Consider the following 20,950-nt stretch of genomic DNA (forward strand, 5'->3'; position numbering starts at 1 on the left):
CTCCTTTTTCTCTGATGAACCAACCTTGAAGATCAGCTTCACGAGCTAAACTCCCTTTTTCTTAAATAACTTAAATAATAGGATACGCTGATGGTAAACCAGGGGTAGCACCTGCCCAGGAGACTGACGCAAACACCACGGAGCAAAACGTACTATAAGACTCCCACCCTGAGATTAGCTCGGGGAAGAACCTTGTATCACTCCTGTGATGATTGTCTCAATTAAACCAAACTAATACTCCAGACATCAGACTCTTCTTTATTCATAAAATACAAAACGTTTCCACCACAGAAGGCCTATTTGTCAGATATGGCTTTTATGAACTGTTACTAAAGTAGGTCTTAATCCAACTGAAGCTGCAAGTGGGCATGAAAATCAATGTGTTATGTAGTAAAAATCAAATGAGATTATGTAATAAATTAATTAAAGTTTCTACATTATGACTTTTCAAAACAGTTAGTGTGGTGTTTTTTTTTAATTTATCTATTGATTTATTTCATTGTTCTCACTTCCTGAGGTGTTGTGAACATTAACATAGCTCAAAGATCCCTTTACTACACCTGTGAGTTAAGATCCTCTGTCAGTGTCAAAGCAGCTCAACCACAAGGTTCAGTTGGTTGTTGTTACATGCCAGGCTGAAAGCGAGGGGGCACAGTGCAGTTGTGGGTGTGTGTGTCTCTTCCTCCTGTCAGGGCTCCTATAAAAGGACTTTTCCTGCAGTGATTGAGAGGTCTGCATGGTCTGCTGGAGCTGCTGGAGCTGTTGGATGTGATGTTGAATGTTGCCAGTCAACTAGAGTTTGTTCAAGTTGATTAGGTTGGTGGAACGAGGGGTGGGATAGGTAAGATGGGGTACCCTATACATTTCTCACACAGGTAGATAACACTGTCTAGAAACACTAGGTTTTAGGGTTGGTGCCACCTCTGTGTTGCTATTTGATTAAGCTTCTCTGTTTGATAAGTCAGGTTTTGTTTGGGTTTGTTTTCAAAACCAGATTCAGTTTAGGCCCTGTTTTATTGTAATTGTTTGAGTTTATTTGGCACAACCCCTCATCCCACCCTCTTCTTCCACACTTGTGAATTTTATTTATAGTTAGTCAATAAATTGTTGTTTTTGTACCACAACTACTTTGACTCCATCTGTTTTGATTGTCCATGTTAATGTCTAATTTCAATCATTGAAAGGAGACGTAACAGTTGTTCATATGCTAGATGTTTTTTTTAATAAACTGCTTTCAATCTCGAACGTTTAAGCATATACGAAAGGTTTTATTAGTGTCGAGAGAAAAACCATCTACGACATCTACAACCATGTGACGTGTTGCTGAGGAAGTAATGTGACCTGACAGAAGGTCACGTGTGTTCTTTACTTGTTTAAATGTTGTGAACGGTACCGTGTATGGGGCAGTTTGGCTATCAGAAATAATTAATAACTATCAAAGATAATTATACAAATTAATGAGACTTTGTGTGAAGTCCACCTCGACTGGGGCACCACCTCGATAAACGAGGGAAAAGAAGTTCAGTCTCATAAAATAACTAAACATGCATTTATATGTGTTTGTGTTGATATCACCTTTGATGCAGCGAGGCTAACAGGTCTTTGTGCTAAGCTCGCAAACATATCACTGAAATTCCTCTAATCAAACACAGTGTGATTGAACCTCTACACACATTCATTTACATAATCCTATATTTATAGATTTTGAATAGCAATTATTGTTTTATTCTTTTTTATTAGTCTTTTATTGACCTTTGTTCCAGCAGGTCTGCATCTTCAGACTGTTACACAAAGCAGACATGGCTGCTGCAGCTATTGTGCAATCTGAGGGGAGGCTGAGCCTCTGCCTCACTTAGCACGTTTCCCTGTCATTTAACAGGAAATATTCAAATTTTGATTTAAAAAAATGATTGAATTTATTGGAATCGTACAGAAATGACATTTATTGCACAGGTCAGTTAACAAATATTGATATTTATTTTATTGTATCATTATTTGTTTTTTTACTTTTCATGTGGTTTAGGTACAACCTGGTTTGACTGAGTGTCTCATTACTTTTTTTTAAAACTTCACTCTAAACACATTATCAAGAGTGGACAAACTAAAAAACACAAACACATGAACTAAAACACCAGAACCAAACAGCACATTTAATGTCTAATAAGTGATAATCAGTAGAATAATGAGTAAAATAAGTGTTCCTCACCGTCATTCATCACATTCAAACACATTTTCAGCTTCTTCCAAAGAGGTTTACATCCATTAGAAAGCCAGCGCTGCTCTCTGGTGACCAATGATAGAAGTGCAGAATAGATGTCAGGGTTTGAAATGACTGACTCAGACTTTGTCCTCAAACAAAAAAGATTCACAAAGAAGCATCTTGAAGGTTTTAAAGGTAAAAATAACCACAATTCAGGACAATTCGGGTGGGTGTAGTTTGTCTGCTTGGACAGGTATTAAACTGTGGCCAAATGCTTGAAACAATCAGCTTGAGGTTGAAGGTAAAACACACACAGTTACAAAATGGTGGCCAGCTAATAAAGATGACAATGATGAGGGCCTTTTGTACAACAGAGTATCAGAGTATAAAAAAACAGACTGATTGCAGGTTTATCATATCAGAAACAGGTCAAAGTCTCTGGTGGCTCCTTTCCAACATAACAGCCTCTCACTTTGGGATCTAGAGGTCTCTCACTCTGCAGGACCTGGACCTGAAAGTAGGCGACGCCTTGCTGTTCCTCATTAAATTGTTTGAACTTCCTTCACCTTCAAGCACTCAGAAGGAAAAGCAAAGACTGAGTAATTCAAATAGACCTCCAGATGCTTTTAGAAATAACTCAGCATGAAAACTTCCTGCTCAAGTCACAACATGGCGTCAGATCACAGCGAAGGTTATTATATACATATATATCATTATAATATATACTTTTATTTACATTGGACATTGCTTGTCCTTGATGTTGCGAACAACATATCTTCTTCCACAGCTCTGGCAGAGCTCCTGGATATTCTGCCGACTGGACCCTCTTCCTACTGTTCTTGTTAAAGCTGCTGCTCTTTCTCTGGCCCCTCTCATCACACACATAACCCACTCTTCCCTCACCACTGGAATTGTCCCCTCACCCCTTAAAACGGCTTCTGTCACCCCCACACTCAAGAAACCTGGTGCTGACCCGAACAACCACAATAATCTCCGTCCTATTTCCAATCTTCCAATTCTCTCCAAAATTCTTGAAAAAACTGTTGCTTCTCAACTTCATTGTCATCTGTCTCACAATAATCTCTATGAACAATTTCAATCTGGTTTCCGCCCCCTTCACTCCACCGAAACAGCCTTACTTAAAATAACCAATGATCTCCTCCTAGCTGCTGATTCTGGTCTGTTATCCACCCTCATCTTACTTGATCTGAGTGCGGCCTTTGACACCATCTCCCACACCATCCTCCTGGACAGACTTCACACTATTGGCATCACACAGACACCCCTCACCTGGTTTAAATCCTATCTTCATCCAGATCAAATCATTCACTTCCTACCCACTCCCAGTCACCACAGGTGTGCCCCAGGGCTCGGTCCTGGGGCCCCTGCTCTTCATCATTTACATCCTCCTTCTTGGCCACATCAAACACAATATTCAGTTCCACTGCTACGCGGATGACACTCAGCTCTACATCTCCACTAAACCCGACTCCATCATCCCACCTTCCTCCCTCACCAACTGCCTCCTTGAAATAAAGCTCTGGTTCACAAATTTCCTCAAATTAAACAGTGATAAAACAGAAATGTTACTAATTGGCTCTAGATCCACTCAACAAATCCAACAGTTTATCCCATTTGACCACTCCTCCATCTCCCCCTCCCCTCAGGTGAAGAGTCTGGGTGTCATCCTCGACAGCACACTTTCTTTCACATCACATATTAACAACATAACCCAGTCAGCCTACTTCCACCTCCGTAATATCAACCGCCTGCGCCCCTCCCTCACAGCCTAGTCACTCGACTACTGCAACTCCCTTCTGTTCGGTCTCCCCCAAAAAACCCTCCATAAACTTCAACTGGTCCAGAACTCAGCAGCTCGCATCATTTCTAGGACACCTTCCACTCATCACATCACACCCATCCTGCAACAGCTCCACTGGCTCCCCATCACACACCGCATCCAATACAAAATCCTACTCCACACATACAAAGCCATCCACAACCTCACCCCTCCATACCTCTCTGATGTCATTCACGTCTCTGTACCTGCCCGCACTCTCCCATCCTCTTCCTCTGTCCCCTCTGCTCACCTCGTCACCATGGGGGGCCGAGCATTCAGCCGCTCGGCTCCCCAGTTATGGAACTCACTCCCCCCTGTCTGTATCTACACATGCTGATCAGGTCTTTTAAGGGCTGGTCTGGTGCATCTTTTTCCTTGACTCTCTCCTCTCTGGGTGCTGATATCAGAACCAGTGAATGATCAAATGATCGATCACTGAAGAGCTGAAGGACTCTGCTGAGCCTCAGTTTGTGCTCCTCAGTGAAGTCTTCAGGCTGTAGAACCAGCAGGAACACATGAGGTCCAGGATCAGAGAGTCTCTTAGATGTTTCTACATGTTCTGTCAGTTTGTCCTCAGAGAGGTCGGGATCAAACAGGACTTGCACCAAGTTGCACTTTACTCATCACCCATCACTTTTTTACCCCTGTACATATATTTTCCTCTGTACATACATTTTGTTTACCTGTAAATATTTTTTTTATTTATCTATTCAGCCTTATTTATGTATGTGCCTTGCCGGGAGTATGCAAAATTTCGTTATGCCTGCATAACGAAATTAAAGAAACTTGACTTGACTTGGATGCAGCAGATCTGGGGTGTTGATGAGAAATATTTCTTTCTCTTTTGATTGTCCTGTGACTCTTGCTCTGTATTAAACTCAATCTTTCCCAGTATGAAGTTCCCCACTGAGCTCCTCTGAGACCAGCTGTTCCCCAGAAGAACAACCCTCAGCTCAGACACTGAAAAGAAAAAAAGTGAAAACACAACAACATGTGGAATTAATCCATGTTGAATGCAATAAAATTGGATTAACGAACACTAACAAAGTCAGAGCTTCTTTAAGGTGGACTGATCAACCTGAAGCTGACAGATTCACCTGTGAGCTCAAAATTATCTAAAGAAAATGAAATGTGAGACAAAAATACTGAAATTTTAGATAAATGATAAAATGGTCTGTATTTGTAGTTAATGCAGACGAGAATATTTCTGACTTCAGTTTTACTCACTGTCAGGTGTCAGGAGTTCAAAGCTGCTGCTGTGTCTTAAAGGTGGCACATCTTGTCCTGTAAGGAAACACATAATGTAGATATTTTCATTCTTTCCTCCACATGTAACCTGTAATAAACATGCTTGTTACAGTGATTATTGATCCACACAAGCAGCTTTGACATTTTCACAGACTGAACACACAGATACAATTATCATCGACTGACAATACTGAGTTGATTAAACTTGCATCTGCATCAACAAAAAGGAATTCAGTCAATAAAAAGTGACAGAATGCAAAGAGAAGAAGAGGAACTTTCTGCCTTCAGGACAAAGTTGTGTTTAGATTTTTGATTTATTCATCAGATATTTTGTGGGAGATAAATATTGAATGTATGATCATCAGTTACTGTATTGGAGGCGGTAAGAATCAGTGTCAGCAGGCATGAAGCAAACATCCATCCATCAATTCTCCAAACTTGACAGATGGATAGATGATCAAGGTCATGGACCTGGACACACCTGGACAGGTTACTAGAAGTCACAGGCTCTTAAAGGTGGACGTCACCCATTATTAACTTGAAACTTGTAAATTCAACAGTGAGCTTGCAGCTATTCAAATAAAATCAGATGTCATTTTGTACCCACCACCTGCAAACACTGGAACTCTACATATTGATATACAGAAGAAGAATCATAACTCAGTTTGGTTTAACTCACCTTCAGGAGGCTGCCGTTTGTTTCTCCTGGAGGATACAGAACATTGATTAAACACTGAACTCCGTCCTGTTTGGGTTTATCATTTTTGATACGGGAGTAAAGAAAAGCGTTTCTAGAAGTCAGTGTTCTTCTAAGTTCCCTAAACAGGACGCCTGTTTTACGCACGGGAATATTCCCAGTTAATCACCGTCTCAGTAAACCCCCTCCTCCAGATCCACTTTAGGGATTAAAACACACATATACACTCCCCTCCAAAAGTATTGGAGCAGTGAGGCCAATTCCTTTATTTTTGCTGTAGACTGAAAACATTTGGGTTTGACATCAAAAGATGAATATGAGACAAGAGATCAACATTTCAGCTTTTATTTCCAGGTATTTACATCTGGATCTGATACTCAACTTAGAAGTTAGCACCTTTTGTTTGAACCCACCCATTTTTCATGTGAGCAAAAGTATTGGAACATGTGACTGACAGGTGTGTTTTGTTGCCCTGGTGTGTCCTATTACATTGATTATTCAAACAATAAATAGCGCTTAATGTCTACGTTCAGTTTCAGATTTGGGTTTTGCCTGTGCAGACTGCATTTATAGTTAAAGGCGTAACTGACAAGAAAACCAGAGAGCTGTCCATGGGTGAAGAACAAGCAATTGTGAAGCTGAGAGAAGATGGAAAATCAATCAGAGTCATTGCACAAACATTGGCCATAGCCAGTACAACCATTTGGAATGTCCTGAAGAAGAAAGAAACCACTAGTGTACTAAGTAACAGACGTCGAACGGGTAGACCAAGGAAAACAGCAGCAGTTGATGACAGAAACATTGTGAGAGCTGTAAAGAAAGACCCTAAAACAACTGTTTGTGACATCAGCATCAACCTCCAGAGAGCAGGAGAGAAGGTGTCACAGTCTACTGTTCGCAGAAGACTTCACGAACAAAAGTACAGAGGCCACACCAGAAGATGCAAACCACTCATTAGTAAGAAGAATAGGAAGGCCAGGCTGGGATTTGCCAAAAAGTCCAGAGACAAGCCTAAAAATTCTGGGACAAAGTTTTATGGACTGATGAGACAAAGATGAACCTTTACCAAAGTGATGGAAAGACTAAAGTTAGGAGAAAGAAAGGATCTGCTCATGATCCCAAACATACAAGCTCATCTGGAAACACAGTGGAGGTCATGTCATGGCTTCTTCTGGGATGGGCTCATTCATCTTCATTGATGATGTAACACATGATGGCAGCAGCAAAATGAACTCAGAAGTCTACAGAGACATTTTGTCTGCCAATTTAAAGAAAGATGCAACCAAACTGATTGGGAGATCCTTCATGGTGCAGCAAGATAATGACTCAAAACACACTGCCAAAACAACAAAGGAGTTCATCAGGGGCAAGAAGTGGGAGGTTTTAGACTGGCCAAGTCAGTCTCCAGACTTCAACCCTATAGAGCATTTTACCTGCTAAAGAGCAGACTGAAGGGAAGTAACCCCCCCAAACAAACCACAACTGAAAGAGGCTGCGGTGAAAGTCTGGAAAAGCATCACAAAAGCAGAGTGCAAAAGTTTGGTGACGTCAATGGGTCACAGGTTTGATGCAGTTATTGCAAGCAAAGGATTTGGAACTAAATATTAAGTCTTCTTCACTTTAATCTATTTGAAGTCTATCTGTTCCAATACTTTTGCTCGCCTAAAAATTTGGTTTTCCGTTACAAATAATGCTATCTTCTAAGTTGTGTATCAGATCCAGATGTAAATACCTGGAAATAAAAGCTGAAATGTTGATCTCTTGTCTCATATTCATCTTTTGATGTCAAACCCAAATGTTTTCAGTCTACAGCAAAAATAAAGGAACTGGCCTCACTGTTCCAATACTTTTGGAGGGGAGTGTACGTGGGAGAAAAAACAAAAAGAATGGCGGGAAAAACGATATCAAGGAGATGAATGATGATGATAGATGCAGCTTTTCTGGAGTCTCATTCACTAACTGGAGCTTTAGGCTAAAGAAGCAAAGACTTTATTGTAATCTTATGGTGTCAGGTGTCTAAATTAGTAGTGTAGCCACCTTATTTTGGAGTGTGGAGTTTTTTTTATACTTGTGTTTGATCTCTTCCCTAACTAGCTTAACTTGACAACTTTCTTTAACGATGAATGAGGACATCAGGGTTGAGCTGTTGGAGGGTTTTTTCACCCCCATCCAAAATCTATAAAATCTATTCCATACACACATTTTAGGAGAAACTGTTTTTACACCATTGTTTAACTTCCCTCATTTTAATACGCTGCTTTTTTTTCTCATTTGACACACTGATGCTGCCTTTTCTGTTCTGTTTTTACACTCATCTATTGTTTAATAAAAGGATTTGTACAGCAGGTGGTGTCTCCTGAATTTAAATATTAATACATTTGTATGTCTCGTGCATTTTATCATTCAGTTTGTATATAGTCGGCACCACGGTGGTGTGGTAGTGAGCACTGTTGCCTCACAGCTCATAGCTTCATTATCCCAAAGCTGCACTTTCAAATTACAATAATAAAGGCCCAAAGTGTAATAGAGTGTATAAATAATAAAGTGTATAGAACTGTTTTCTGTTTAAATACAGTGGTGATCTCTGGGGATCTGATCTGGTGATCTGACTGTGCCCAGCGGTCTCCTGGTGATGGCAGCTGTGATTCCCTGTATCGACGTAATGCTTGCAGTTCTCATTGGGCACGTGCTGGCTGCAGACATCCAAAGTTGTTGCCCCCTTTCCTCCTCACTCAGAGCTGTGCATGTGCCAGGACCACAGAACAGCAGGGATCTTGTCAGTGGGAGGTCCAAATGCAGGAGAGTGAATTCACAGTTTGAAACCTTCAGTCCTTCCTTGGGACTTGGATATAGTCCTTGGTGCACTTCAGCTCTCTCCCTTTGATCCCCCTGGCGTTGCTGATTTTAAATGGCTACCCCTAAAGACTGCATTTATGCTAGTTATAACTTCTTCTGGACCCATAAGCAAGTGGTTATTCCAGTGCTTATATATGAATATAAGCACTGTGGTCGCTGAGCAGAAGTGTCTGACTCAACACCTCCAAAGAGAAAAAAACAAAACTGTTCCAAAATAAAGCACTATTTATTCTTAACATAAGAATGTCCACAAAACTTATTAACAAAGATGCTATTTTAAATAAGGATGCTAAAGATAAACTCTCTGGTGAACAGGGCCGCAGGTCTCTTTCTGGTCTCCCTCACCTTCATCCCCATCCTCCGGCCACTAGATGGGGTTGGCTCACAAAACAAAAATCAGTAAAGGGAAAACAATGATTCTACAGTTATAGTTGCAGGTTCTTGCTGGATGGGTCGAGTGTATTTCTCCATATTAGTCTTTTATTGACCTTTGTCCCAGCGGGTCTGCATCTTCAGACTGTTACACAAAGCAGACATGGCTGCTGCAGAAGAACAGAATAATCTGCTGCTTACATTAGTAAGAGTGTGCTGGAGTTGGCAATTAATGGTTCATTTAGTAGGTAATAACACGTGAACTTCCTGTCTCCAGTGTAATATTTGTTTTGAGTCAAAGAATTTCAGTGCATCAAATCTATACAGCACTCAAGGTGTTTTAAATACTAGAGCAGCAAATGACGACATCACAGGAGCTGTAAACATCAAGTGGCATTTTATTGATGAGGCATTTTATTGACAGTGAATTGACAGAATGGATGAGAGAAGAAGCAGAAAATTGATGTGCAAAATATATATATATATTTTTTTTTTTTATTAAAAAGGGAGGTAGTAGAAAGCCATGGGTAGAAAGATGTTCAGTGATAATACAGTTTGTTTCTTTGACTCTAGTTTATCACCAGGAGGAGTGAAAGCTGCAAGCAGAGTTGGAAAATGTTCAGAGACGTTGTAGGCTCAGCAGGTCGCCGAGACATTAAAATGTAAACGGTCCCTTGATCCATCTTGTACGTGGCATTTTGCATCTTTTAGTCTGTTCACACAAGATAAACCGGAGACTTGTCGGATGGAACAGCTGAAGAGCAAATCAACTTCGCCGCTGGGGCAGAGGAAGACGTGGGGTTTTCTTAGAAGCACTTGCGGTGGACGATGGCGGGGCCGGACTCGTCATACTCCTGCTTGCTGATCCACATCTGCTGGAAGGTGGAGAGGGACGCCAGGATGGAGCCGCCGATCCAGACAGAGTACTTCCTCTCTGGGGGAGCGATGATCTGGAGGTGACGAGACAAAATGGGTAAGACAAAAAGTAGAGGTCACCAAGGCTTCAACTACTTGCAGTTCTCAGGAGGAGAACGTTTACTCTAAGTTGTCCTTCGCTGATCAGCATGAAAATAACTGTACCTTGATTTTCATGGTGGGTGGGGCCAGGGCGGTGATCTCCTTCTGCATGCGGTCAGCGATGCCGGGGTACATGGTGGTGCCTCCGGACAGCACAGTGTTGGCGTACAGGTCCTTACGGATGTCCACGTCGCATTTCATGATGCTGTTGTAGGTGGTCTCGTGGATGCCAGCAGACTCCATTCCTGAGCGAGCAGACAGAACAAGAGTTCATTTCAACTTGAGTCCAGACTCCATCTAAAGAGTTTAGTTTTCACAGTAATACTTTTTTTCTGAATAATTTTTCTGTGCGTTAAAGGCTCCCACCGATAAATGAAGGCTGGAAAAGGGTCTCGGGGCAGCGGAACCTCTCGTTGCCGATGGTGATGACCTGCCCGTCAGGAAGCTCGTAGCTCTTCTCCAGGGAGGAAGAGCACGCTGCCGTCTGCATCTCCTGCTCAAAGTCCAGAGCCACGTAGCAGAGCTTCTCCTTAATGTCGCGCACGATCTCACGCTCAGCTGGAGCACAAGTGTTATAGAATAAGTTAGATATTCAGAATGCAAACTCTGGAGTTTCATCTGAGGCAACAGATTATAGGAGGTAACGCTCATACCGGTGGTTGTGAAGCTGTAGCCTCTCTCTGTGAGGATCTTCATCAGGTAGTCTGTCAGGTCTCTGCCAGCCAGGTCCAGACGGAGGATGGCGTGAGGAAGAGCATAGCCCTCATAGATGGGCACAGTGTGGCTGACACCGTCACCAGAGTCCATCACAATACCTGCAAGACAGAAAAACGGAGAACATTTACAGCGCCACTTTAGTGTATTTGGCTGCAGTTCCCCCCCATCAAAAGCAAACATGTGACAAATTCAGTGTTAGACGATGGTGATGGTTGTGTTGGAGTCCTCACCTGTGGTTCGACCGGAGGCGTACAGCGATAAGACGGCCTGGATGGCCACATACATGGCAGGACAGTTGAAGGTCTCGAACATGATCTGGACCAGAGAGAGACGACATGAGTCACTGTGGAAGCCGAGAAAACTGAAGAACAAAACCCTGTAGTTTTCCCTCCTTCAACACAAGAGCCGTTCTGCAAGTTAGAGCTCTGCCACTGAAGCCGTGCCATCGACCAATTTATGTTGACCACGACCCTGCTGCTGTAAGAATCTCTCAAAGCACTCGTCTCTCACACACAAACACACCTGTGTCATCTTCTCCCTGTTGGCCTTGGGATTGAGGGGAGCCTCGGTCAGCAGGACTGGATGCTCCTCAGGAGCAACACGGAGCTCATTGTAGAAGGTGTGATGCCAGATCTGCAGGACAGGAGCGCTCGTTAGTTTGACGACCAAGTTATGAAGCGATTTGTGTTACTGGCAGATACGCAGGACAAGTCGAGGGTGGCTGTTAACTCGTTTCCTGAATTGTTTTACCAGCTTTTAATGCTGGAATATTTACAGTGGTGAAAATAAATGCACATTTACCTCAAAGCTGTACTTTAGTGTCTCCATTAACATAAAATGTAGAACAACAAACACTTGTACACAACAAGTTACTGTTAGATATTACATTTTACTCCACTACATCCATCTGACAGCTCTACTCGTATTCGTTTTAAAACCCCAAATTACGGTAGGAGAGCTCGACCTTTAATATGAGGGGATTCCACACTAATCTATGTACATGCCTTCCTCTGCACCACAGCAATGAACCAAACGTTTGAGCTCCACATGCACATGTCTTCACCTTCTCCATGTCGTCCCAGTTGGTGACGATGCCGTGTTCGATGGGGTACTTCAGGGTCAGGATGCCCCTCTTGCTCTGCGCCTCGTCCCCCACGTAGCTGTCCTTCTGTCCCATTCCCACCATCACACCCTGCACGAGCAATCACACCTCCTCAGTCACATCTCTCTGCGTACGTTACATTTTAATGGTCAAACACAGGTGGCCGTCAGGCCGGTGTTGGTACCTGGTGTCTGGGGCGGCCTACGATCGAGGGGAAGACGGCACGGGGGGCGTCGTCTCCGGCAAAACCAGCCTTGCACATACCGGAGCCATTGTCAACAACGAGGGCAGTGATCTCGTCGTCCATATCTGAAAGGAAACAGTTTAAGAGCAACATGTTTATTTTTCCTAAATATCTTTGCCCTCCATGTTCTTTATTTAGATGGATATTAATGATCATTTTCAATATTTTCCATCCTTGGTCCCTAAACCATTTGTGACGTTAACCTCCTGTTAAAACTGGAAAAATTAAGCTTTTGTGCAATGTCACAATTTAGTTTCTTTTAAAAAGTGAATAAATTGAAAGATTTGAGCATAGTTTAGATTAAAGGATATCAAAACGGTAAATAAGTTTTAACCGTTTAAAGAAAGTTTCAGAAATGGAGGTCAGGATACTGTAGATGACTTCTTGAACACTTTATGGACCAACGCTTCAAGTCAGGAGTGAATCTTTTAAAGTGATGCAACATCCTTTAGATCGTGAGTTTGATGTGATGAAGCTCAGCACTGATCTGAAACAGTTTAGTGTGGATGCACTGTACGTGTTCATGTCCCACCGAGGGGGGAAAATTAATACGGTTTCACTTCCTAAAATTAGTTTTCCTTCCAGTAACAGACCGTTGCTTGTTGGGTGTGGCAGCTCAAGTCATCAAAACTGACAAACTCATGTGACTTTGAGTCCCACCAGCGTTGCGACATTTCAAAACGAGTTCAGACAGAACAGAAAACACTTCATGATGCAACATGTGTTTAGTGTACGATAACCACATGTGAGATCAATCAAGTCAGCTGCAGCATTCGGTCTCTTAATGAGCGACAAGTCACTTAAAAAAAAAAAAAAAAAAAAAAAGCTTCATCAAAATGCAGGTTTAATTTTGCAGAGGGTTTGAAACAGGAAGTGTCTGATGCAGAAAGGAGCAGCCCTTCCCTCAGGACATTTAGACACCTCCCCCTCACTAAAAGAGTTATTGACAGCTACATAAAAGCTTCCGCAGTTAGAATAAAGTTTACTGGATTAGGTCCAACAAGTTTCATTGACAAAAAAGAAACTGCTGCACAATAATTTGACATTTTCTTCCTTTTAACTAAAACTCAAAGAGCCTTAAACAGAAAATATTCATTCATTGAGATAATTTCCTTCTCATTTATCGGACCAGACCTCTGCTGCTGCTGTCTTTACAGACTTCACTCTCACTTTCATTTCTAGCTTAACATAAAATAATGTAATGTAATGTAATGCCTTGTATTGCATTAGCGGTTTGTCTTTTGAACAGCAGGTTTAGCTGATGGGAAATGTTTGGACTCAGGTAACATCCTCATACCTGCAGAGATCTAAACCAGATTAGAGAGTTAAACCTTTAGGAGACGTCGTCAAGAAGACAGTCAGCAGTATTTTGGCCCTGTAATTACACAGGATTAAAAAAAAGAAGAGCTTTTTTTATTGTTGACGTTTGACCCTTTAACTTTAAAAACAGGGGGTGAAAAATAGTTTTGCTGGTCTGAACAATTCAAACTACAACATAAACGCATTTGTAGAGAAAAAAAGGGGCTTTTAAAAGCTCAAACATCAGCCATCACCTGCCTGTCACTCAGCTGAGGTGTTTCAGCGTCAACAAGTCTGATCGATACATCTGTGACTCCACTGTGACGTTTGACTGGTGTGACACGGTTCAGATTAGACACCGCTGGCTCTTACCTGTGCAGGTGCGTCTCAGGTGTGTGTGTGTCGGTGGAGTCCTGCAGGTGTTTCTCTGCCCCAGCTGTGCTCGGTGAATGCAGCATCACGAGCCAAACTTCACTGGTTTTATTCGCGCTCGTGGGCCTGCTGGCGTTGTCCATAAAAGGTAAAGTTCTCTCAGCGCGCGCTCCCGTTGGTCTCTCTCAGCTCGCCTCCTGATTGGCTGGAGGAAGCATCTGTCAAGTGGGAGGAGGCAAGCGGGGTAAAAACCTGTTCCCCACCTCCAAACAAAAGCCTGCGGGGTTTTCACTGAAATTATGGATTCCACCGGAGGAGGAGAGCTGTGATTGGCCCCTGGGACCGGAAGGTGGAGTAGAGATTTAAATCATCTCCTTGGAAGAGAAGTCAGTTTCTCACACACCACAAAAAAAAAAAAAAAGATCACTGGTGGAGGAGGAGAGAGCCGGCAGCACGTGTTCAAGTAAAAACCAAGAAGTTTTATTGTGATGCACAGTTGAGTTTTTGGTCAGAAAGCTTTTTCTTCATGTTTGATATTTTTACATTTCTATTTGTTGGACTGAACTAAAAGGACTTACTCTGATAAAGTGCATGATGAGATCAATTAGTAGGCGATTTTTGTCATTTCGCTTCACCCACTAGTTACAGAGAGCCCTTAATTTTTAATTCTTACCCAAAATCCCAGCGGTCACGTCCTCCATGCGGCTCCACATCCCAGTTCACCTGCTCAGATTTTATAGATTTGGTCTTTTCCTTTGATTTTCATGCTTCTATCACAAGCAAGTAGGCCATGTTTTCAATTTTTTTATTCAAATAATCTGTTTTAATTGTATTTTTTTGAAGATGTTCCCTACTTTATTGTTCTGTAGCCTTCCCTCGTCGTCCACAGTGTGAAAAGCCCTCCACTGACATGTGGACTGGTGCCATTTAAAATGATATTGACACACTGTACTTCCAACAAAAATAGGCCAAGCGTGTATCTTTAGCCGAGCGAGCTGCTTCTGAAACACGCCGTGGCGCTTTTGGTGGAATTTGAAGCACTGACTGTGATGTGCATCCCGCATCCTGGTGGAATTTAGCCAATATACTCGTCAAATTTTAGATTTTCTGTTTAAGGCTGACTGTCTTTAGTAAATTGTCAACGCTGTCAAGTTGCATCGTTTCTTAAAACCTGCAATAATGTTTTGGTAGCTTGTTTTCAACAGAAACGAGTAAACACAACAACACACATATCATCTTCACACAGTTTTATTTTCAAACATCCAGCGGTTAAAGAGCAATATTATCATTCAATTGGTGTTTGTGTCACCTCATGAGTCCAATATTCATTCGCTTTTAGCTCCATTTTTGGTCTCCACCCACCTCTGAGGGAAATATCTGACAATTTAACTGCTAAATGCTTCACTATGTTCACCAGCTAGTGTCTAAAGGCTGATTTATACTTCTGCTTTGAATCTCTACGCTGTAGCTTATGCCGGTGTGAGCATTTATACTAATGCACTGGTGTTTCTATCTTTGCTCTGCGAGTACAACACCAAGACAGAAGTCGCCTCTGTGGTCAGTTTCTCCCAGTTTCTTCATGTACTCAAAACAATGGCGACAATATCTGAGTGGACCGTGTTGGAGCTGGAGCTAATAAATACTTTTCTGCAAATTACCTCAATACAGGAAATGTGGATGATCATTGAATGATGTGTCAGAACGCTACATAACAATAAAATAAGTACATTTTAACAGCACCAGCTTTTATGTTTTGATAAAAGTTCCAAATTTCAACACTTTGCCTTTGATAAATGTGTAAATCACAGCCATAGAAGAGTGTGTATTCCCTATTAATTACTCACCATAACAAGCGCTTGTGTCAGAAATAGGGAGTAAATGGAGGGAGGGATTTCACTTGCAGTATTGGTGTTTTATTTTGTTATTCAAACTCAGAGTTGTGTTTGTCAGGTTCTTCATTCTGCCACAGGTGATGTTATCTGATGCCAAAACTCAACGATGAAAACAGGAACTTCTCTGAATGTTTGTGGTTTCGTGTTGACTTCCAGATGCAAGTAAATCCTGCATATCCGGATCTCCTCTAATGTTTCCTCTTGATCTTCATGATCTTTGTCTCCACTGGATTTTTAAAACAAATAAGATAAAAAAAACTTCCCCTTAGACATCAGCTGCAACCATCCTCCTCCTCCTCCAACCACTGAACTGATTTGTGAGCAGTTTAACTGAACAATAGTGTAATTCTACGACAGTCTGTCTGTTGTTTATTATATATATATATATATGTGTGTATATATATGTATGTGTATATATATATTTACCAGATGTCACAGTTCAGATCCTTTATTTAGTGAAGTAAAAGTACTGATGCCACACTGTGAAAATACTCCACTACAAATAAAAGTCCTGCATTCAAAACCTGATATAGATTATGGGACTTAAAGTAAAAGTACTCATGTTGCAGTAAAATGTTCCCTGTCAGTGTTTTATTTTTTTTTTTATATCTGAGGTTTCTGAATTAATATCGAATTTTCCTGCTGTAGATGCTGAAGGTTGAGCTCACTTTAATTACTTCTTAGACTGTTTAACCCACAGCATCATGGTCTATAAGGCCATCACATGCTTGCAGTGTCACTGTGCTGAGAACCACGTCTTTAAACTATTAATCAGAAAAAAACCTGTTTTCAGCTCTGTGACACTTTTTAGGGTTTTTAGGGTTGATGAAGACTCGTGTGTGTGTGTGTGTGTGTGTGTTAAAAGGGTTTGTTCATCCTCTCTCACATGCTGGGTCCATTTCGGATGAATTTTGTGCCGATGAAGACGTGTTTTGTTCACGGATTCAACGGTAAATTTAAATTCACACTCACTCTGATCCTTTTTTCCTCCATGGCGACGAAGGCTAAGGCTCATGGGTATTGTAGTATTCAGAGACGTCCACCAAACTGTTGGAAAAAAGCAGATATCTCAGAAATAAAGCTAAAATTGTTATGTTAATAACATGAATGTATGTGGTCACAATATTAGCCATCATGCGTCTATGTTCCAGTAACACTGAGGATATCGTTTAAAGAATTTAAGTGGGAATACGGCACTTCAGACTTCCCAACTCTACTGCAGTGGTCGATCGATAGCAAAGCATCTTGTCTGAAACCCGTCATGTGTTTCACATGTAAATTCCTAATATGTAAAGTAACTAAAGCTGCCAGAAACATGTAGTAAAGGTACAAGAAGGTAGCAGAAAATGGAGATACTGAAGTGAAATGTAAGCAACTGCTGAACTGTGCACTCAAAGTGAATATACACCGTTAATGTCTGCAAAGGATCTCACTTCTTAAGTGCTTTTCCTGAAAGATGCTGTATATGTAACATGTTGAAAATATAGTCATCAAATAACATTAAAATAAAGATCTAAAGTTTAACAGTCCAGTTTTCACAGACTTATTAACATATTTTCTGCTAACAGATGCTTCAACTTTAACAGGAAAAAGTGAAAGCAACAATCCTCTGCTCCATGAAATCCATTTTATTCTCAAACTCAGAGCCGACGGTGAGCCGACACCCCGCTGATCTCTGTCAGCTTGGTGCTCGCTCATGTTTCGTGTGTGTGTTATGATGGAGTTTGGTGGCTTAAATCAGAATCTAACAGTATTTGCTGCTGGGTGTAATGAGTTGGTCCACTCACAAGCACTTAGCTTACGTTCATGATTATTCCTCAGAGACGGGTGAACTTCAACATTCACACAGACGACACCTGTGCCTCCGCTCTCACAGTGATGGTGGAGAGGAGCCACACTGCCTCCACTTTCGGTCTGGCTTGAGACCTTTGTTTCTCAGGATTTCCCTCATTTCTCTGTCAGCTCTCCACAGTCGACTCCTTTATTGTGCAATGGTTGTGGTCGGGGGGTCAGGAGAAGCCACCGAGCCCCAAAACAGGTTCATCTGGCCCTGATCTATTTATCTATTTATTCCCTTGTTCTTTTTCACTGTTGTCTCAGTCTTGTTTCTGTTTATAGGTCACTTTCTTCTCATCTTTTTACCATTTCTATGTACATTTCTATATCTATTTTCATTCTCTTCTTCTGCCACCTTCTTCTCTCTTTCATCTTTCTTTCCTCTTGAACATGTGAAGATTGACAGTAACATCATGGGTGTTTAAAAGGTGTTACATTTCAAGTGGCCTGGCTTGGTTAAAACTGGTCCACAGCAGGTTCCTGTTCTGCAGCACAAAAAAGGCCAAACACATTATCATATAGAATAATACAACATAAGGTGGTGTTACTGTCGGTCTATGCCTTTATGCTCTGTAGTGGAACGCACACTCATATCATGGCTGCTTCACAATAGTTGGACTTCTACATGGCTTTATGTTGCAGAGGTGTTCCTGTTATTGTGTCCACACCCTGAGCTTGCACAGACATGTCTGTATGATGTACATGTGCTGTTCTACGAATGCTCATCTCTCTCTGAATTATGCTCGAGTAAAACTGGAAAAATGTTCTGGGAGTTTTTTGGTTTTTTTTTTCTTTTACAGACGTGAACCTCAAAATCTTTTCCATTTTTATTATTTCCTTTTAGGCCAAACATAACGCAGGATTTCAGGGTGTTACCTGAGTCTGCAATTCACCTTTTCAGGAGAAGAGGCGGTCCTCGCCGAATGTGTCCACGCCTCCGTGTATCAGACCCAAACTTCTTCCCATCTGTCCTTGTATGGACTGAACTGCTGCTGAAATTCCACCAAATGACACACCTGCTGCAGAGGGAAGTGAAGGGCACATTCACTGTGGTACTGCTGAACTCAGTGAGCTTCACAGATTCTGACAGTTCATGCTTTTATACAACGTTTACCTGAAAGATGCAGATTTAGCAGAAATAGACAATAAGCTCATTAAATGTGATGAAGTGAAGCCTCAGAACCCCTAAAATCCTTAAATGTCGTGAGCTGAGAGGAGATTTTGAGGCATAAACTTTTGAATTTTACTGCTAATTCTTGTTTTACTCATGCAAAACTGAAGATCTGGGTTTTACTTTTACTTTTGACAAAGACACTGAGCTGCTGCTTTTCCTTATATGGACTTAAACTGCAGCAGAAATTCCACCAAATGACACAAATGCTGCAGAGGAGTCCTGCTGTACTGCAGTTTTACACAACATCTACCTGACGGATGCAGCGACCAGAGATTTTGCAATAAGCTGCACAAAAAAAAGATACACATTGATGGGAAGTATATTAAATCAAATACTGAACTCAAGTGCATTTTTCAGAAATTTGTACTCAAGTATTTCTTTTTACTGGCACAACAAATGCTTTGAACATTCTTATGGATTAACCTGCCCAACAACATTCAGAGCAGTTATTACCACCCTGACCTGCAAAATTGAAATCCTGCTTACATGTAATGTGTCATATTCATCAGTAATATATATAAGAAACAGTATAATGTCTATAACCAGTTCCTCATAACAATCACTTTTACTTTTGATATCACAAAGGCTGCTTTTACTTGAGTAACGGTTCTGAATATTTCTTCCACTGCTGCAGATGCACGGTACCTCAATCCTAAAATGTTAAGAGCTGAGAGGGAGATTTTGGTATTTGGAGGCTCTAAAACGTGAGTTTATAGTATTTAAACTACCAAATTACTAAAGCACTGCTCAACACTTTCAGGGAAAGTCAATCGCTGTAAATTTTTACTGCCAGTTTTTGTTTATCTAACCGAACTGAATAGAATAGTTCCTTTATTGATCCTTCGTAGGAAATTATTTAATCTATCTGCAGCAGTTTTCCTAATTTGACCTTGTTGTCCTGATGCAGAGCACTGAAATGCAGGATTTGACTGCAGTGAAGACAAAGCTCCAGTTTGCCCCGGCTTGCTGGTTTAGAGCCCTGACCTGTGATCATCGCCCTGCAGTCAGGGGAGCCGACATTGTCCGCATTCTCCGGCTGGTTCAGGCCTGTTCAGGGAGCAGGAGGAGTGTCAGCCAGTCTACCAAACACTCTGAAATCTGATTAACATACAACAACACCAAGACCAAAAAAGGTGTGAGGCCTGGAGGAACTTCCTGGCTGGCTGGGAATCCTCCGTCTGTGCATCCTCTTCAAAAATCAGACTGCTTTTTATAAAAATCAACATGCAGAGACTTGAAACCTGCAGCAGAGAGGCAATCCATCATACCTGCCTTTATCCTTTATGTTTGTCAGACATACTGTTTTGTTTTGTGGCAATTCAGAGGAGAGTCAGTCTGAGAGTAAATAACGACATGCTGACTGACTGGGAAGAAGCAGGTTTCAGGTCTCTACAAGTTGATTTGAATGGAAACGAGCTGAAACTAATGACTGCATGGACGGAAAGAACAACTCATTCAGAAATGTAAAAGTGTGTTGGTAAGATAATCGATAGGTGTCTATTAAATGACAGCGTTTGATAACACAGAGTCTTGTTTTCAGCACAGTTAGAAGAAAATGGGACCCAAAAGAAGTAAGAAACTTGATTTATCAAGCACTTTTCAAAAGTAAATCATGTAGCGCTGCAACTACAGCCACTGACCTTTCATAATCAACTAATTACTGCAGATTATTTTATTTTATGCGGTCTATCAAATGGAAGAAAATAGTTTTAAAAAATTGTCTTGTCTGACTAAAAGTTCTAAATCTACAGTAGATTCTACCAATATTTGGCATCTTTGCTTGAAAATGATCAATTATCAGAATACCAATATCATTTTTACAAATTAAACAATTACATAAGTGTGTTTAAAAAAAAAATACATACAAAAAGTGTCAAAAATGTACAGCCTATGTGCGTACTTACTGTAGTGCACCAGCAGAGCTCACAAGAGGACTGAAAATACACAAAGTGCAAAGTCAAATGTAAAATATAGAAAAAAATACCGTAGATAGAAAATAGCTCTATAAATATCTGTTGTTTAAAGATATATCTAATATAAAGGGACTATTAAAACCACTACACTGTAAAAAAGCACCAGTAAGT

At 41.2% G+C, this 20,950-nt stretch overlaps 1 protein-coding gene across 1 annotated transcript; it reads right to left on the reverse strand.

Annotated features, from left to right (window-relative positions):
• Window positions 1-9,591: 9,591 nt before the first annotated feature.
• On the reverse strand, window positions 9,592-14,088 carry LOC139204218 (actin, non-muscle 6.2). Its single transcript, XM_070834199.1, has 9 exons — window positions 13,965-14,088; window positions 12,234-12,358; window positions 12,011-12,139; window positions 11,470-11,580; window positions 11,178-11,262; window positions 10,884-11,045; window positions 10,597-10,788; window positions 10,294-10,475; window positions 9,592-10,163 (listed from the first exon to the last, which is right to left on the reverse strand). The coding sequence occupies exons 2-9, from the start codon at window positions 12,354-12,356 to the stop codon at window positions 10,020-10,022; spliced, it is 1,128 nt and encodes a 375-aa protein (XP_070690300.1). The 5' UTR covers window positions 12,357-12,358; window positions 13,965-14,088; the 3' UTR covers window positions 9,592-10,019.
• Between the last annotated feature and the right edge of the window lie 6,862 nt (window positions 14,089-20,950).

The sequence above is a fragment of the Pempheris klunzingeri genome, chromosome 7 (genome assembly GCF_042242105.1).
Source record: "Pempheris klunzingeri isolate RE-2024b chromosome 7, fPemKlu1.hap1, whole genome shotgun sequence".
Classification (NCBI taxonomy): Eukaryota; Metazoa; Chordata; class Actinopteri; order Acropomatiformes; family Pempheridae; genus Pempheris; species Pempheris klunzingeri.